This window comes from Melanerpes formicivorus, unplaced genomic scaffold, assembly GCF_026170545.1.
Source record: "Melanerpes formicivorus ecotype bairdi unplaced genomic scaffold, bMelFor1.0.p_v2 SCAF_1573, whole genome shotgun sequence".
Classification (NCBI taxonomy): domain Eukaryota; kingdom Metazoa; phylum Chordata; class Aves; order Piciformes; family Picidae; genus Melanerpes; species Melanerpes formicivorus.
Window position 1 is genome coordinate 25527 of NW_027143925.1, and position 18155 is coordinate 43681.

Genomic DNA, 18155 nt, shown 5'->3' on the forward strand with positions numbered 1-18155 from the left:
AGCAGAGGGCCCAGGGGCTGCAGGGCAGCAGCAGCAGGGCCCAAGGGCTGCAGGGCAGCAGCAGAGGGCCCAGGGGCTGCAGGGCCCAGGGGCTGCAGGGCAGCAGCTGCAGCAGGGCCCAAAAGCTGCAGGGCAGCAGCTGCAGGGCCCAGGGGGTGCAGAGCAGCAGCAGCAGGGCCCAGGGGCTGCAGGGCAGCAGCTGCAGGGCCCAGGGGCTGCAGGGGAGCAGCAGCAGGGAAGGAGCAGCAGGACCCAGGGGCTGCAGGGCAGCAGCTGCAGGGCCCAGGGGCTGCAGGGGAGCAGCTGCAGGGCCCAGGGGCTGCAGGGCTGCAGCTGCAGGGCCCAGGGGCTGCAGGGCTGCAGCTGCAGGGCCCAGGGGCTGCAGGGGAGCAGCTGCAGGACCCAGGGGCTGCAGGGGAGCAGCTGCAGGGCCCAGGGGCTGCAGAGGAGCAGCTGCAGGGCCCAGGGGATGCAGGGCAGCAGCTGCAGGGCCCAGGGGCTGCAGGGAAGGAGCAGCACAGCCTGCAGGGCAGCAGCAGCAGGGCCCAGGGGCTGCAGGGCAGCAGCAGCAGGGCCCAGGGGCTGCAGGGCAGCAGCTGCAGGGCCCAGGGGCTGCAGGGCAGCAGCTGCAGGGCCCAGGGGCTGCAGGGCAGCAGCTGCAGGGCCCAGGGGCTGCAGGGCAGCAGCTGCAGGGCCCAGGGGCTGCAGGGCAGCAGCTGCAGGGCCCAGGGGCTGCAGGGCAGCAGCAGCAGGGAAGGAGCAGCAGGGCCCAGGGGCTGCAGGGCAGCAGCAGCTGCAGGGCCCAGGGGCTGCAGGGCAGCAGCAGCAGGGCCCAAGGGCTGCAGGGCAGCAGCTGCAGGGCCCAAGGGCTGCAGGGGAGGAGCAGCTGCAGGGCCCAAGGGCTGCAGGGGAGGAGCAGCTGCAGGGCCCAAGGGCTGCAGGGCAGCAGCTGCAGGGCCCAAGGGCTGCAGGGAAGGAGCAGCAGGGCCCAGGGGCTGCAGGGAAGGAGCAGCAGGGCCCAGGGGCTGCAGGGCAGCAGCAGCAGGGCCCAAGGGCTGCAGGGGAGCAGCTGCAGGACCCAAGGGCTGCAGGGCAGCAGCTGCAGGGCCCAAGGGCTGCAGGGCCCCTGCCGCACAGAGCCCGGGGGCCGTGCCCAGACTGGCATCTGCCGCCAGGGGGCGCCATACCGCACCGCCAGTTGCAGTGCCAGGCCGCACCGCCAGGGGGCGCCAGGGCTCACCACGTCGGCGTTGGTCCTGCCGTAGAAGGCCTCGGCGAAGACGGCGACGACGAAGATGTTGATGACGAAGGAGACGAAGAGAGCGATGCAGGACTCCAGGAAGAAATACTTGTTGGCCTCCCGCACCGCCCGGCGGCTGCCGCGCTCCACCTGCCGGGACTGCCACACCGCCGGCCTCAGAGCCAGCAGGGCTGTGCCAGCTGGGGAGTGCCAGCTGGGGAGTGCCAGGCAGGGCTGGGCTGTGCCAGGCAGGGCTGTGCCAGCAGGGCTGTGCCAGCTGGGGAGTGCCAGGCAGGGCTGGGCTGTGCCAGGCAGGGCTGTGCCAGCAGGGCTGTGCCAGCTGGGGAGTGCCAGGCAGGGCTGGGCTGTGCCAGGCAGGGCTGTGCCAGGCTGGGCTGCACTTGTTGGCCTCCCACACTGCCTGGCGGCTGCCGCGGTCCACCTGCCGGGACTGCCACACCGCCGGCGTCAGAGCCAGCTGGGCTGTGCCAGGCAGGGCAGTGCCAGGCAGGGCTGTGCCAGGCTGGGGAGTGCCATAAGAGCTGTGCCAGGCAGGGCAGTGCCAGGCTGGGGAGTGCCATAAGGGCAGTGCCAGGCTGGGCTGTGCCAGGCTGGGCTGTGCCAGCTGGGCAGTGCAAGGCTGGGGAGTGCCATAAGGGCTGTGCCAGGCAGGGCAGTGCCAGGCTGGGCTGTGCCAGCAGGGCAGTGCCAGGCTGGGGAGTGCCATAAGGGCTGTGCCAGCAGGGCAGTGCCAGGCAGGGGAGTGCCAGGCTGGGGAGTGCCATAAGGGCAGTGCCAGGCAGGGCTGTACCAGCTGGGCAGTGCCAGGCAGGGCAGTGCCAGCTGTGAGAGCCATGGAGCCTCAGGATGGGTTGGGCTGGGAGGGAGCTGAGAGCTCAGCCAGCTCCAGCCCCTGCCATGCCCAGGGCCTCATCCAGCCTGGCCCTGAGCACCCCCAGGCAGGAGGCAGCCACAGCCTCCCTGGGCAGCCTGTGCCAGGCTCTCTCCACCCTCCTGGGGAAGAATTCTCTCCTCCTGTTTCATCTCAGTTCAGTTTCCCCCAGCCTGAAGCCACCACCAACCCCCCCTGTCACCACCACCTCTTGTCCCAAGTCCCTCCCCAGCCTCCTCCAGGCACTGCCAGGCTGCCCTCAGCTCTCCTCCAGGCACTGCCAGGCTGCCCTCAGCTCTCCTCCAGGCACTGCCAGGCTGCCCTCAGCTCTCCTCCAGGCACTGCCAGGCTGCCCTCAGCTCTCCCTCCAGGCACTGCCAGGCTGCCCTCAGCTCTCCCCCAGGCACTGCCAGGCTGCCCTCAGCTCTCCCTGCAGCCTCCTCCAGGCTGCACAGCCCCAGCCCTCCCAGCCTGGCCCCCCAGGGGAGGCCCTGAGCCCCCTGCTCCCCCCCAGGCTGTGCCCCCTCACCTTGACCAGGGCAGAGTGCAGGTACATGTTGTGTGGCATGATGACAGCTCCCACGATGCCCACAGCCTGCTCCAGCTGGGGGGTGCCACAGTTGTGGCAGTAGGGGATGAAGAGGCCCTGCAGCACCTTCCCCTGGTCAGGTCTGACAGTGATGTACTGGGCAGGGAGAGAGGGGCAGGGAGAGAGGGGCAGGGAGAGAGGGGCAGGGGGTTGGTGACTCCTGGCAGCTGAGGCCCCCCAGGGGAGCAGAGGGCAAGCAGAGGGTGGCAGCTGCCTGCTGGGGCAGGGGGTGCCAGCCCCCTGGCAAGCAGGCAGGGCATGGGCACAGGGCAGAGCTTCAGCTGTCTTCAACTCACAGCCTCAGGGCAGGGGTTGGGCTGGAGAAGGCCTCCAAGGTCACCCAGAGACCCTCACCCCACCCCCACCATGGGCACCAAGGGGGCTGGGACCCCCCCAGGGATGGAGGCTCCACCAGCACCTCCCTGGGCAGCCTGGGCCAGGCCCTGGGCACCCTGCAGGGCAAGAAGTTGTTCCTCAAGGTCAACCTGGACCCCCCCTGGGGCAGCCTGAGGCCTTCCCCTCCTGTCCTGGCCCCAGAGCCCAACCCCCCCTGGCTCCAGGCTCCTCTCAGGCACTTGCAGGGAGCCAGGAGGTCTCCCCCCAGCCCTCTCCCCCAGCCCCTTCCCCAGCTCCCTTTGCCCTTCCCTGGCCCTGCTGCAGCCCTCAAAGTCCTCCTGGCCCTGAGGAGCCCAAGGCTGCCCCCAGGCTGCCAGCTGTGCCCCCCCAGTGCCCAGCCCAGGGGCACCATCCCTGCCCTGCTGCTGCTGCCCACAGCACTGCTGCTCCAAGCCTGGTGGCCTCCTTGCCCCCCTGGGCCCCCCCTGGCTCCTCTCCAGCTGCTGGCACCAACCCCCCCAGGGCAGCTCCCAGCCCCTCTCTGCCCCCAGCCTGGAGCCCTCCTGGGGGGGCTGGGAACCAAGGGCCCCCTGGGCACTGTCCCTCTGCTCCTGGGGTCTGCTGCTGCTTGGGCCCAGGGCTGGAGGGGGGAGGAGAGAGGAAGGGCAGCAGGGGGGGCTGGGAGAGGGGCTGGGGCTGGGAGAGGGGCAGGGGCAACAGGGGGGCTGGGGCAGGGGCAACAGGGGGCTGGGGCAGGGGCAGCAGGGGGGAGATGGGGCAGGAGCAGCAGGGGGGAGATGGGGCAGGGGCAGCAGGGGGGAGATGGGGCAGGGGCAGCAGGGGGGGAGATGGGGCAGGGGCAGCAGGGGGGAGATGGGGCAGGGGCAGCAGGGGGGGAGATGGGGCAGGGGCAGCAGGGGGGGAGATGGGGCAGGGGCAGCAGGGGGGAGATGGGGCAGGAGCAGCAGGGGAGAGATGGGGCAGCAGGGGGAGATGGGGCAGGGGCAGCAGGGGGGAGATGGGGCAGGGGCAGCAGGGGGGGAGATGGGGCAGGGGCAGCAGGGGGGGCTGGGGCAGCAGGGGGGGGATGGGGCAGGGGCAGCAGGGGGGGATGGGGCAGCAGGGGGGAGATGGGGCAGGGGCAGCAGGGGGGGATGGGGCAGGGGCAGCAGGGGGGAGATGGGGCAGGGGCAGCAGGGGGGAGATGGGGCAGGGGCAGCAGGGGGGAGATGGGGCTGGGGCAGCAGGGGGGGATGGGGCAGGGGCAGCAGGGGGGAGATGGGGCAGGGGCAGCAGGGGGGAGATGGGGCAGGGGCAGCAGGGGGGAGATGGGGCAGGGGCAGCAGGGGGGAGATGGGGCAGGGGCAGCAGGGGGCTGGGGGAGGGGCAGCAGTGAGGGATGGGGCAGCAGGGGGGAGATGGGGCAGCAGGGGGGGCTGGGGCAGGGGCAGCAGGGGGGGCTGGGGCAGCAGGGGGCTGGGGCTGGGGCAGCAGGGGGGGCTGGGGCAGGGGGTGCTGGGGGAGGGGCAGGCACCTCGTAACCGAAGGTCAGAGCCATGGTGGTGATCAGGAGCCCAAACAAAGCCTCCAGCTTGCGCAGGCCTGGGGCAAGGAGAGAGGAGCATCAGGGGCTGGAGAGGAGCAGGGGGCTGGGAGGCAGCCCGGGGCACGCAGGAGGAGGAGGAGGAGGAGGAGCTTACCGTATTTGTCCAGGAAGAGGAAGGCAAAGGTGTCAGCAATGGTGATCAGCACCCCCCCCCAGAGCGGGATCCTGCGGGGACAGCAGGCAGGCAGCGGCCTGAGCTCAGCAGGGCCGGGGGGGGGGGAGGGAGGCAGCACAGAGCTCAGCCCCTGCCCTGCCCAGGGACCCCTCCCCCCCAGCCCCAGGCTGCTCCAGGGCCTCATCCAGCCTGGCCCTCAGCACCCCCAGGCAGCCACAGCCTCCCTGGGCAGCCTGTGCCAGGCTCTCCCCAGCCTCCCTTCCTCCTCTCCACTCTCAGTCTCTCCTCTCCCAGCTCCAATCCATCCTCCCTCACCCTGACCCCTCCCCAGCTCCCTCCCCAGCTCCCCTGGAGCCTCTTCAGCTGCTGAAAGCTGCTCTGAGCTCTCCCTGCAGCCTTCTCCAGCCCCAACCCTCCCAGCCTGGCCCCCACAGGGGAGGCTCTGCAGCCTCTGCTCCGCTCTGTGGCCTCCTCTGGAGCCTCCCCAGCAGCTCCAGGTCCTCCCAGGGCTGGGGGCAGTGCTGAGGTCTGAGCAGGGCAGAGGGCAGAGTCCCCTCCCTGTGCTGCTGCTCTGCCTCCTGCTGCTGCAGCCCAGCTCAGGGCTGGCTTCTGGGCTGCCAAGTGACCACTGCTGGCTCCTGGGCACTCTGTCACCATCCCAGCCCTCTCCTGTCACCTCCAGGGGCAGGACCTCATTGCCCAAGGGTTTGTCTGCAGCCTCAGGAGCTGGGGCAGGGTCTGTGCCCTGCACACAGCTCAGGCCAGAGGCTCCTGTCCCCAGCCCAGCCTGGGAGCACCAGGAGGGGAGGAGGCCTGCAGGTGACTTGGTGCAGAGGGGCAGCCCCCTGCCCCCCTGGGCATTCCCAACCCTGCCTGACTTGGAACAGGGTTTGGAGAACCTGCAGCAGGGCTCTGGGGTGGCTCAGGCAGAGCTGAGGTCAGCCCCAGGCCCAGAGCGCTGCTCAGCCGGCAGCAGCAACTCAGCAGAGCTCAGCAGCAGCAAGCAGCAGCAGCTCAGCAGCAGCACAGCAGCAGCTCAACAGCAGCACAGCAGCAGCTCAGCAGCAGCTCAGCAGCAGCACAGCTCAGCAGCAGCTCAGCAGCAGCTCAGCAGCTCAGCAGCAGCTCAGCAGAGCTCAGCAGCAGCTCAGCAGCAGCTCAGCACAGCTCAGCAGCAGCTCAGCAGCAGCTCAGCAGCTCAGCAGCAGCACAGCTCAGCTCAGCAGCAGCTCAGCAGCAGCTCAGCAGCTCAGCAGCAGCACAGCAGCTCAGCAGCAGCACAGCAGCTCAGCAGCAGCACAGCACAGCTCAGCAGCAGCTCAGCAGCAGCTCAGCAGCTCAGCAGCAGCACAGCAGCTCAGCAGCAGCTCAGCAGCTCAGCAGCAGCTCAGCACAGCTCAGCAGCAGGCAGCAGCAGCTCAGCAGCACAGCTCAGCAGCAGCTCAGCAGCAGGCAGCAGCAGCACAGCAGCAGCTCAGGACAGCTCAGCAGCAGCTCAGCAGCAGCACAGCAGCAGCACAGCAGCAGCTCAGCAGCAGCTCAGCTCAGCACAGCTCAACACAGCAGCAGCTCAGCAGCAGCTCAGCACAGCTCAGCAGCAGCTCAGCAGCAGCTCAGCAGCAGCACAGCTCAGCAGCAGCTCAGCAGCAGCTCAGCACAGCAGCAGCTCAGCAGCAGCTCAGCTCAGCACAGCTCAGCAGCAGCTCAGCAGCAGCTCAGCTCAGCACAGCTCAGCACAGCAGCAGCTCAGCTCAGCAGCAGCTCAGCAGCAGCTCAGCAGCAGCACAGCAGCTCAGCAGCAGCTCAGCACAGCTCAGCAGCAGCTCAGCAGCAGGCAGCAGCAGCTCAGCAGCACAGCTCAGCAGCAGCTCAGCAGCAGCACAGCAGCAGCACAGCAGCAGCTCAGCAGCAGCTCAGCAGCAGCTCAGCAGCAGCTCAGCAGCAGCTCAGCAGCAGCTCAGCAGCAGCTCAGCACAGCTCAGCAGCAGCTCAGCAGCAGGCAGCAGCAGCTCAGCAGCACAGCTCAGCAGCAGCTCAGCAGCAGCACAGCAGCAGCACAGCAGCAGCTCAGCAGCAGCACAGCAGCAGCTCAGGACAGCTCAGCAGCAGCACAGCAGCAGCTCAGCAGCAGCACAGCAGCAGCACAGCAGCAGCACAGCAGCAGCTCAGCACAGCTCAGCAGCACAGCAGCAGCTCAGCAGCAGCTCAGCAGCAGCTCAGCTCAGCACAGCAGCAGCTCAGCACAGCTCAGCAGCAGCTCAGCAGCAGCTCAGCTCAGCACAGCAGCAGCTCAGCACAGCTCAGCAGCACAGCAGCAGCACAGCAGCAGCTCAGCAGCAGCTCAGCTCAGCACAGCAGCAGCTCAGCACAGCTCAGCAGCAGCTCAGCAGCAGCTCAGCTCAGCACAGCAGCAGCTCAGCTCAGCAGCAGCTCAGCAGCAGCTCAGCAGCAGCTCAGCAGCAGCTCAGCTCAGCACAGCAGCAGCTCAGCTCAGCACAGCAGCAGCTCAGCTCAGCAGCAGCTCAGCAGCAGCTCAGCAGCAGGCAGCAGCAGCTCAGCAGCAGCTCAGCAGCAGCACAGCAGCAGCTCAGCAGCAGCACAGCAGCAGCTCAGCACAGCTCAGCAGCAGCTCAGCAGCAGCACAGCTCAGCAGCAGCTCAGCAGCAGCTCAGCAGCTCAGCAGCAGCTCAGCACAGCTCAGCAGCAGGCAGCAGCAGCTCAGCAGCACAGCTCAGCAGCAGCTCAGCAGCAGCTCAGCAGCAGCACAGCAGCAGCTCAGGACAGCTCAGCAGCAGCTCAGCAGCAGCACAGCAGCAGCACAGCAGCAGCTCAGCAGCAGCTCAGCTCAGCACAGCTCAACACAGCAGCAGCTCAGCAGCAGCTCAGCACAGCTCAGCAGCAGCTCAGCAGCAGCTCAGCAGCAGCACAGCTCAGCTCAGCAGCAGCTCAGCAGCAGCTCAGCACAGCAGCAGCTCAGCAGCAGCTCAGCAGCAGCACAGCTCAGCTCAGCAGCAGCTCAGCAGCAGCTCAGCTCAGCTCAGCAGCAGCTCAGCAGCAGCTCAGCTCAGCAGCAGCTCAGCAGCAGCTCAGCACAGCTCAGCAGCAGCTCAGCAGCAGCTCAGCTCAGCACAGCTCAACACAGCAGCAGCTCAGCTCAGCAGCAGCTCAGCTCAGCACAGCAGCAGCTCAACTCAGCAGCAGCTCAGCAGCAGCTCAGCACAGCTCAGCAGCAGCTCAGCTCAGCACAGCAGCAGCTCAGCTCAGCAGCAGCTCAGCAGCAGCTCAGCAGCAGCTCAGCACAGCAGCAGCTCAGCTCAGCAGCAGCTCAGCAGCAGCTCAGCACAGCTCAGCAGCAGCTCAGCAGCAGCTCAGCAGCAGCTCAGCTCAGCACAGCTCAGCACAGCAGCAGCTCAGCTCAGCAGCAGCTCAGCAGCAGCTCAGCAGCAGCTCAGCAGCTCAGCAGCAGCTCAGCAGCAGCTCAGCAGCAGGCAGCAGCAGGCAGCAGCAGCTCAGCAGCACAGCTCAGCAGCAGCTCAGCAGCAGCTCAGCAGCAGGCAGCAGCAGCTCAGCAGCACAGCTCAGCAGCAGCTCAGCAGCAGCACAGCAGCAGCACAGCAGCAGCTCAGCAGCAGCTCAGCAGCAGCTCAGCAGCTCAGCAGCAGCTCAGCAGCAGCTCAGCAGCAGCTCAGCAGCAGCTCAGCACAGCAGCAGCTCAGCTCAGCAGCAGCTCAGCAGCAGCCAGCAGCAGCACAGCAGCACAGCAGCAGCAGCTCAGCTCAGCACAGCAGCAGCTCAGCAGCAGCTCAGCAGCAGCTCAGCTCAGCACAGCTCAGCACAGCTCAGCACAGCAGCAGCTCAGCTCAGCAGCAGCCAGCAGCAGCACAGCAGCACAGCAGCAGCTCAGCTCAGCACAGCTCAGCTCAGCAGCAGCTCAGCAGCAGCTCAGCAGCAGCTCAGCAGCAGCACAGCAGCAGCTCAGCACAGCTCAGCAGCAGCTCAGCAGCAGCACAGCAGCTGCAGCACAGCAGCTGCAGCACAGCAGCAGCTCAACAGCAGCACAGCACAGCTCAGCAGCAGCTCAGCAGCAGCACAGCAGCAGCTCAGCAGCAGCACAGCAGCAGCACAGCAGCAGCACAGCAGCAGCTCAGCAGCAGCACAGCAGCAGCTCAGCAGCAGCTCAGCAGCAGCTCAGCAGCAGCTCAGCAGCAGCACAGCAGCAGCACAGCAGCAGCACAGCAGCAGCTCAGCAGCAGCACAGCAGCAGCTCAGCAGCAGCTCAGCAGCAGCTCAGCACAGCTCAGCAGCAGCTCAGCAGCAGCTCAGCAGCAGCTCAGCAGCAGCTCAGCAGCAGCTCAGCACAGCTCAGCAGCAGCTCAGCACAGCTCAGCAGCAGCTCAGCAGCAGCTCAGCAGCAGCTCAGCAGCAGCTCAGCACAGCTCAGCAGCAGCTCAGCAGCAGCAGCACAGCAGCAGCTCAGCAGCAGCTCAGCAGCTCAGCAGCAGCTCAGCAGCAGCACAGCAGCAGCTCAGCACAGCTCAGCAGCACAGCAGCAGCTCAGCAGCTCAGCAGCAGCTCAGCAGCAGCTCAGCAGCAGCTCAGCAGCAGCTCAGCACAGCTCAGCAGCAGCTCAGCACAGCTCAGCAGCACAGCAGCAGCTCAGCAGCACAGCAGCAGCTCAGCACAGCTCAGCAGCAGCTCAGCAGCAGCTCAGCAGCAGCTCAGCAGCAGCTCAGCAGCAGCACAGCAGCAGCACAGCACAGCTCAGCAGCAGCTCAGCACAGCTCAGCAGCAGCTCAGCAGCAGCTCAGCAGCAGCACAGCAGCAGCACAGCACAGCTCAGCAGCAGCTCAGCACAGCTCAGCAGCAGGCAGCAGCAGCTCAGCACAGCTCAGCAGCAGCTCAGCACAGCTCAGCAGCAGGCAGCAGCAGCTCAGCAGCAGCTCAGCACAGCTCAGCAGCAGCTCAGCACAGCTCAGCAGCAGCTCAGCACAGCTCAGCAGCAGCTCAGCACAGCTCAGCAGCAGGCAGCAGCAGCTCAGCACAGCTCAGCAGCAGCACAGCAGCAGCTCAGCACAGCTCAGCACAGCTCAGCAGCAGCTCAGCACAGCTCAGCACAGCTCAGCAGCAGCTCAGCACAGCTCAGCAGCAGGCAGCAGCAGCTCAGCACAGCTCAGCAGCAGCACAGCAGCAGCTCAGCACAGCTCAGCACAGCTCAGCAGCAGCTCAGCACAGCTCAGCAGCAGGCAGCAGCAGCTCAGCAGCAGCTCAGGACAGCTCAGCAGCAGCTCAGCAGCAGCCCAGCTCAGCAGCAGCTCAGCTCAGCTCAGCAGCAGCTCAGCACAGCTCAGCAGCAGCACAGCAGCAGCACAGCTCAGCAGCACAGCTCAGCAGCAGCACAGCACAGCTCAGCAGCAGCTCAGCAGCAGCTCAGCAGCACAGCTCAGCAGCACAGCTCAGCAGCAGCACAGCACAGCTCAGCACCAGCTCAGCACCAGCTCAGCTCAGCAGCACAGCTCAGCAGCAGCTCAGCAGCAGAGGCTGAGTCACCGCAGCCAGCAGGAAGGGCTCTGCTGACTCAGCCTCCCCAGGCAGCCCAGCTGAGCTCAGCCCAGGGCTGCAGGACACCCCAGGCCACTTGGCTGAGGCTGGAGGGCAGAGGGCAGCCCCAGGCAGGGGCTGCAGCTGCTGAGCAGCAGGACTCACTTGCCCATGGAGAGCAGGTTGATGGCGATGGCCGAGCCGATGACCTCCTGCATGTCGGAGCCGATGATGGCCAACTCCACCATCAGCCAGAGCAGGATCCTGGGCACCTGGGGCAGGGAACAGCCACAGCTGCTCAGGAGGGGCCCAGCAGCCCCTGCAGCTGCCCCAGCTCAGCCTGGGGGCGTGGGGATGGCCCCCCCCAGCCGTGGCTGTGGTGTGGAAGGCGGGCAGGGAATCGCAGGGGGTGGGCAGGGACCCTCCCGAGGGCATCGACCCCCCAGGGGCATCCTGCCCAGCCCCCTGCCAGGGGCAGAGCCAGCTCCAGCTCCAGAGCAGCTTGCTCAGAGTCCCACAGAGCCTGAGCTTGGCTGTCCCCAGGGGTGGAGGCTCCAGCACAGCCCTGGGCAGCCTGTGCCAGGCTCTGCCTGTGCAGAGCTGCTCCTGATGCCCAACCTAAGCCCAGCCTGAGCCCAGCCTGCCCAGTGCCCAACCACTGCCCCTGAGCTTCTGCTTCTGAGCAGTCCCTCCCCAGCTCTCCTGGAGCCCCTGCAGACATTGAACTGCAGCTCTAAGGCCTCCCTGAGGCACTTCCACAAGCCAAGGCCCTGCCCTCCATGCCCTGAGCTGGGAAAGGCCCCAGGGGATGTCTCACACGGGCAGGACAATGACAAGCCTCAGGTGCTGGATGAGAGACATCAAACTGGGCACAGCCTGGACTTCCCCAGGGCCCTGCCCCAAGGCAAAGCCTCCCTCAGCTGCAGCTGAGCAGGACCTGGAGCCCCTCCTGGCACAGGACCTGGGGGCAAGGGCTGGGAGGGACAGGGTGAGGGAGGATGGACTGGGGCTGGAGAGGAGAGGCTGAGAGTGGAGAGGAGGAAGGAAGGCTGGGGAGAGCCTGGCACAGGCTGCCCAGGGAGGCTGCGGCTGCCTCCTGCCTGGAGGTGTTCCAGGCCAGGCAGGAGGGGGATGGGATGGGGATGGGGATGGGATGGGGATGGGGATGGGATGGGGATGGGGATGGGATGGGGATGGGGATGGGATGGGGAGGGGAGGGGGATGGGGAGGGGAGGGGGATGGGGAGGGGAGGGGGATGGGGAGGGGAGGGGGATGGGGAGGGGAGGGGGATGGGGAGGGGAGGGGGGATGGGGAGGGGAGGGGGATGGGGAGGGGAGGGGACTGGGGAGGGGAGGGGGATGGGAGGAGGCGCGGGGATGGGGCGGCGAGGGGATGGGGAGGAGAGGGGATGGGGAGGAGAGGGGCTGGGGAGGAGAGGGGGATGGGATAGACCAGGTCTGGAAGAGACCCTTTGGGATCACCAAGTCCCCCCTCTCCCCAGCCACCCATCTGAGCAACTCAGCCATGGCACCAAGGGCCTCAGCCAGGCTCCTCCTGAACACCTCCAGGGCTGGGACTCCACCACCCCCCCTGGGCAGCACATCCCAGGGCCAATCTCTCTCTCTGGGAAGAATTCCCTCCTCCCCTCCAGCCTCAACCTCCCCTGGCACAGCTTGAGACTGTGTCCTCTTGTTCTGGAGCCCAGCCCCATGGCAGGGGCTTGGAGCTGGCTGAGCCCTGAGCTGCCTCCCAGCCTGAGCCCTGAGCTCCTTCCCAGCCTGAGCCCTGAGCCCCTTCCCAGCCTGAGCCCTGAGCCCCCTCCTAGCCTGAGCCCTGAGCTCCCTCCCAGCCTGGGCCCTGAGCTCCCTCCCAGCCTGGGCCCTGAGCCCCTCCCAGCCTGAGCCCTGAGCTCCCTCCCAGCCTGAGCCCTGAGCACCTTCCCAGCCTGAGCCCTGAGCTCCCTCCCAGCCTGAGCCCTGAGCACCTTCCCAGCCTGAGCCCTGAGCACCTTCCCAGCCTGAGCCCTGAGCACCTTCCCAGCCTGAGCCCTGAGCTCCCTCCCAGCCTGAGCCCTGAGCCCCCTCCCAGCCTGAGCCCTGAGCCCCCTCCCAGCCTGAGCCCTGAGCCCCTTCCCAGCCTGAGCCCTGAGCCCCCTCCCAGCCTGAGCCCTGAGCTCCCTCCCAGCCTGAGCCCTGAGCCCCCTCCCAGCCTGAGCCCTGAGCCCCCCTCCCAGCCTGAGCTGAGCCCCCTCCCAGCCTGAGCCCTGAGCTCCTTCCCAGCCTGAGCCCTGAGCTCCCTCCCAGCCTGAGCCCTGAGCCCCTCCCAGCCTGAGCTGAGCCCCCTCCCAGCCTGAGCCCTGAGCTCCTTCCCAGCCTGAGCCTGAGCCCCCTCCCAGCCTGAGCCCTGAGCCCCCTCCCAGCCTGAGCCCCTGAGCTCCTTCCCAGCCTGAGCCCTGAGCCCCCTCCCAGCCTGAGCCCCTGAGCCCCCCTCCCAGCCTGAGCCCTGAGCTCCTTCCCAGCCTGAGCCCTGAGCTCCTTCCCAGCCTGAGCCCTGAGCTCCCTCCCAGCCTGAGCCCTGAGCCCCCTCCCAGCCTGAGCCCTGAGCCCCTTCCCAGCCTGAGCCCTGAGCCCCTTCCCAGCCTGAGCCCTGAGCCCCCTCCCAGCCTGAGCCCTGAGCCCCTTCCCAGCCTGAGCCCTGAGCTCCTTCCAGCCTGGGCCCTGAGCTCCTTCCCAGCCTGAGCCCTGAGCTCCCTCCCAGCCTGAGCCCTGAGCCCCCTCCCAGCCTGAGCCCTGAGCCCCTTCCCAGCCTGAGCCCTGAGCCCCTTCCCAGCCTGAGCCCCTGAGCCCCCTCCCAGCCTGAGCCCTGAGCCCCTTCCCAGCCTGAGCCCTGAGCTCCTTCCCAGCCTGGGCCCTGAGCTCCTTCCCAGCCTGGGCCCTGAGCCCCCTCCCAGCCTGAGCCCTGAGCTCCCTCCCAGCCTGAGCCCTGAGCCCCCTCCCAGCCTGAGCCCTGAGCCCCCTCCCAGCCTGAGCCCTGAGCCCCCCTCCCAGCCTGAGCCCTGAGCTCCTTCCCAGCCTGAGCCCTGAGCTCCTTCCCAGCCTGAGCCCTGAGCCCCCTCCCAGCCTGAGCCCTGAGCTCCTTCCCAGCTTGAGCCCTGAGCTCCTTCCCAGCCTGAGCCCTGAGCTCCTTCCCAGCCTGAGCCCTGAGCTCCCTCCCAGCCTGAGCCCTTCCATGACCAAACCTCTCCTCAAGCAGCAGCCCCCCTGAGCTCCCTCCCAGGCAGCCCTTGGCACTGCCTGGGCAGCAGGGGCCCCTGGCAAGGGGGACTCCTCAGCCAGCCCTGCCCAGGGCCCTGCCCCAGTGCCACCTACCTTGTGGTACTGCCTGTGGCAGACCTCAGCCAGTGCAGCCCTGTCACCACCCCCAGCCTGGCCGCCAGCCGCTGCAGCAGCAGCCCGATGATGGTCGCCAGCATCAGCACCCAGAGCAGCTGTGGAGGGACAGGGGGCAGGGAGGTGATGGTCCCAGGGCCACAGGGAGCTCTGCACCCTGCCCAGCCCCTCCCCACCCCCCAGGCCACCTCTGCTGGAGGCTAAGGCTCCAGAAGCAGAGCCCAGGAGCCGCGGCCGGAGGGGCCCAGGGGCTGCCTGCGGCGCAGCAGCGATGGCCCCGGGGGGGCTGCCCAGCCCCAGCCCCAGCCCCGGGGGTCCTGCCCTCACCTTGAAGCCTGCCACAGCCCCTGACTGCAGGTCAGACTCGATGTTGCCAGGGTCCAGGTAGGCAATGCTCATCAGGAAGCCAGGCCCCGTGAAGGCCCAGAGCTTGCGGAAGCTGAAGCAGGATTGCTGCGGGGGAGAGCAGGGCGCAGGCTGCAGCGGGGCTGCAAGGGGACCTCTGGGGAGCACCCAGGGCAGGGCACCCAGGGACACACCCAGAGGAGGCTTCCCAGCCTCCCTGGGCAGCCTGCTGCAGCCTCACACCGAAGGGTTCCTCCTCCTGCCCGGAGGCAGCTTCCTGCGGGGCCAGGTTTGTGCCCAGCACCCCCGGTCCTGTCCCTGGGGACCACTGAGAAGAGTCTGGCCCATCCCCCTGACACCCAGCCCGGATGAGATCCTCCCCCTCAGCCTCCTCCTCCTCCTCCTCTCCTGGCTGCCCACCCCCCAGCTCTCTCAGCTCCTCGTGGGAGCTGCTCCAGAGCCCTCAGCACCTTCAGGGGCCCTGGGCTGGGCTCCCTCCAGCAGCTCTTTGTCCTCCTTCCGCTGGGGAGCCCAGACCTGGGCCCAGTGCTGCAGCTGAGGCCTCCCCAGGGCACAGCAGGCAGCAGCAGATCCTCCCTCTCCTGATGCCCCCCAGGCTGCCCCTGCCCCCCTTGGCCACCAGGTCTCCCTGCAGGCTCAGGGCAGCCTGGTGCCCAGCAGCACTCCCAGCTCCTGCTGCCCATCCCCACAGACCTCCCTCCAGGGCTTGGCCTTCACCTCCTCGCTGCCCCAGCAGACGAGGTCAGACCTGGGTCCTGCCTCCCACCCCAAACCCTTCAGCAACCTCTGGCCCTCATCTAAAGGCTTTAGGGTCAAGAGGCAGCCAAGGAGAGGCCCTAGGGTGGGAGATGACCTCCCCCAGGGCCTGCAGGGGCAGCTGCTGCCTGGGTGCTTCACCCAAAGCCAAGAGAGGAGCTGGGACAAGGCAGAGGCCAGCTCCAGCTCCTCTCCTTGATAAGGGAACAAAAGGACCAAGGTCTCTCCTCCCCTGGGGCGACAGACCAGGCCCAGACCTTGCTGCTGGAGCTGCTCAGCAAACCCTGAGCCATGAATCATTAACTGCACAGCAAGCACAGAGCCTGCACCACCCTGCCGGGCCGGGCAGACCCCAGCCCCCTCCCTGGAGGTGTCCAAGGCCAGGCTGGATGAGGCCCTGAGCAGCCTGGGCTGCTGGGAGGGGTCCCTGCCCGTGGCTGAGCTCTGAGCTCCCTCCCAGCCCCATCCTGGGGTTCTCCCCCAGACCTCCCTCCAGCAGCCCCCTGCCCACCCCCACGCCAGGGGAGGTGGGGGGCCCAGCAGCCAGGGGGCAGGGGGGCTGAGCCCCCAGGCTCAGGGGGCTGGGGGGAGGTTCCTCACTCACTGTTTCATCCTCGGGGATGGGAACCTTGCTGTCGAAGTAGGTGGTGAAAGGCTCCTCGGAGCCCTCGGGTGGCTGCAGGGGGTTCCTGCTGCTGGATATGGTGCTGACCACCTCCCCCTGCTCCCCAGGGGCAGCATCTGGGGGGGAGAGGGGCAGAGAGTCACAGGAGGCTTGGAAGGGACCTCTGGAGAGCATCCAGTCCAGAGCTGGGCACCCAGGAACACATCCCGGGGCGGGGGGGGGCTTGGAAGCCTCCAGAGAAGCAGAAGAGGAAGGAGGGAAAACCACTGGAGGCAGAGGAGAACTTGGCAGGGGCCTGGCAAGAGCCAGAGGCAGAGCAAAAGGCAGCCAGGCAGCGCTAATTAAGGTCATTAAGAGCCAAGGAAGTGCAAGTCCCTGAGCCCCCTCCCCAGCCCTCCCCTGTCCCACAGCCCGAGGAGGCAGCTGCCCGGGGGCTGAGCCCCCCAAGCGCCCCTGGGGCAGCCCCAGAGCCCTACCCTGGAGCCCTGCCCCGGAGCCTGAGCTCCCCAAGCACCCCTGGGGCAGCCCTGGAGCCCTGCCCCGGAGCCTGAGCCCCCCAAGTGCCCTGGGGCAGCCCTGGAGCCCTGCCCTGGAGCCTGAGCTCCCCAAGCGCCCCTGGGGCAGCCCCAGAGCCCTGCCCCAGAGCCTGAGCTCCCCAAGTGCCCCTGGGGCAGCCCCAGAGCCCTGCCCCAGAGCCCTGCCCTGGAGCCTGAGCCCCCCAGGCGCCCCTGGGGCAGCCCCAGAGCCCTGCCCCAGAGCCCTGCCCCAGAGCCTGAGCTCCCCAAGCGCCCCTGGGGCAGCCCCAGAGCCCTGCCCCGGAGCCTGAGCTCCCCAAGTGCCCCTGGGGCAGCCCAGAGCCCTGCCCCAGAGCCCTGCCCCGGAGCCTGAGCTCCCCAAGCGCCCCTGGGGCAGCCCCAGAGCCCTGCCCCAGAGCCCTGCCCCGGAGCCTCGGCTCCCAGCAGCCCTGCCCCGGGGGCTGAGCTCCCGGCTGAGCTCTGCCCTGCTGCGGGATCCCGGCCCCCTCCGGGGCACGGAGGGCAGGGGGCAGCCAGGGGGCAGCCAGGGGGCAGCCAGGGGGCAGCCAGGGGGCAGCCAGGGGGCAGCCAGGGGGCAGCCAGGGGGCAGCCAGGACGCCCCCCGCAGCCTCCCCCCTGCTCCTCGGCCGGCAGCAGGGGCGGCCCCGGGGGCTCTCCAGGAGAGCTGCGGAGCTCAACCCCCCCCGGGAAGGGCTGCAGGGCTGCTCCAGCCGGCGGCAGACCTCTTGCCCCGGCTTCAAACCTGCCCCTGCCCCCCCGGGGCTACTGCCTGCCCCCCCTGCCCCCCAACCCTGCCTGCCACCCTGCCCTCCGGGCTGCTGCCAGCCCCCTGCCCCCCAACCCTGCCTGCCCCCCAGGCTGCTGCCTGCCCCCCGGGCTGCTGCCTGCCCCCCGGGCTGCTGCCTGCCCCCCTGCCCCCCGACCCCCGGGCTGCTGCCTGCCCCCCAGGCTGCTGCCAGCACCCTGCCCCCCAACCCCCGGCTGCTTTCTGCCCCCCGACCCCCAGGCTGCTGCCAGCCCCCCTGCCCCCCGACCCCCGGCTGCCCCCCTGGGCTGCTGCCAGCCCCCTGCCCCCCGGGCTGCCGCCTGCCCCCCTGCCCCGGACCCCCGGCTGTCCCCCTGGGCTGCTACCTGCCCCCCGTTCCTCCCGACTCTGACTGCCCCCCCGACCCCCGGCTGCTTCCTGCCCCCCGGGCTGCTGCAAGCCCCCTGTCCCCCGACCCTGCCTGCCCCCCTGCCCCCCCCGGGCTGCTGCCTGCTCCCGAGCCCCCCGGGCTGCTTCCTGTCCCACTCCTGCCGCCAGCCCCCCTGCCCCCCGGCTTTCCCCTGCTCCCGACCCCTGGCTGTTGCCGACCCGCTGTGCCCCCAGCTGCCCCCTGCCCCCCGGCTGCCCCCTAACCCCCGGCTGCCCCTAACCCCCTGCCCCCCGGCTGCCGCCCCCTGCCCCCCGCCCCCCAGCGCCGCTCACTCCGGTCCCGCCGCGGCATGCCGAGGAGCGGCAGAGTCGGCAGCGCTCCGCCTGGCCTAGAGGAGGAGAAGCCGACCCCGGGCGGCTCTTTTACCCAGCTGCTGATTGCATCATCAGAGCAAACTCCTCCTCCTCCTCCTCCTCCTCCCTGCCCCCCCCCGGCACCCCGGCACCCGCCTGCCCCAGCAGCCACAGGGCAGGAGACCTCGGGCTGCACAGGATGGGCTGGTTCCTCCCGATGGACAGGGCTGGGGAGCAGCTCCAGGGGCTGGAAGGGCTGGGGAAGGAGCTGCAGGGGCTGCAGGGCTGGGGAAGGAGCTCCAGGGGCTGCAGGGCTGGGGAAGGAGCTCCAGGGGCTGCAGGGCTGGGGAAGGAGCTGCAGGGGCTGGAAGGGCTGGGGAAGGAGCTGCAGGGGCTGGAAGGGCTGGGGAAGGAGCTGCAGGGGCTGGAAGGGCTGGGGAAGGAGCTCCAGGAGCTGCAGGGCTGGGGAGCAGCTCCAGGGGCTGGAAGGGCTGGGGAAGGAGCAGCAGGGGCTGCAGGGCTGGGAAGGAGCTCCAGGAGCTGCAGGGCTGGGGAAGGAGCTCCAGGAGCTGCAGGGCTGGGGAAGGAGCTCCAGGAGCTGCAGGGCTGGGGAAGGAGCTGCAGGGGCTGGAAGGGCTGGGGAAGGAGCTGCAGGGGCTGGAAGGGCTGGGGAAGGAG

At 69.0% G+C, this 18155-nt stretch overlaps 1 protein-coding gene across 1 annotated transcript in view; it reads right to left on the reverse strand.

Annotated features, from left to right (window-relative positions):
• LOC137461268 (natural resistance-associated macrophage protein 2-like) overlaps positions 1-17502 on the reverse strand; it is a 36023-nt gene extending 18521 nt beyond the window's left edge. The window contains 10 exon segments of the mRNA XM_068171067.1: positions 1241-1399; positions 2662-2817; positions 4592-4659; positions 4758-4828; positions 10482-10588; positions 13685-13716; positions 13719-13803; positions 14033-14158; positions 15432-15568; positions 17457-17502. Of these exon segments, the coding sequence (XP_068027168.1) occupies positions 1241-1399; positions 2662-2817; positions 4592-4659; positions 4758-4828; positions 10482-10588; positions 13685-13716; positions 13719-13803; positions 14033-14158; positions 15432-15568; positions 17457-17475 (960 nt within the window). The 5' untranslated portion in view covers positions 17476-17502.
• Positions 17503-18155: the final 653 nt, after the last annotated feature.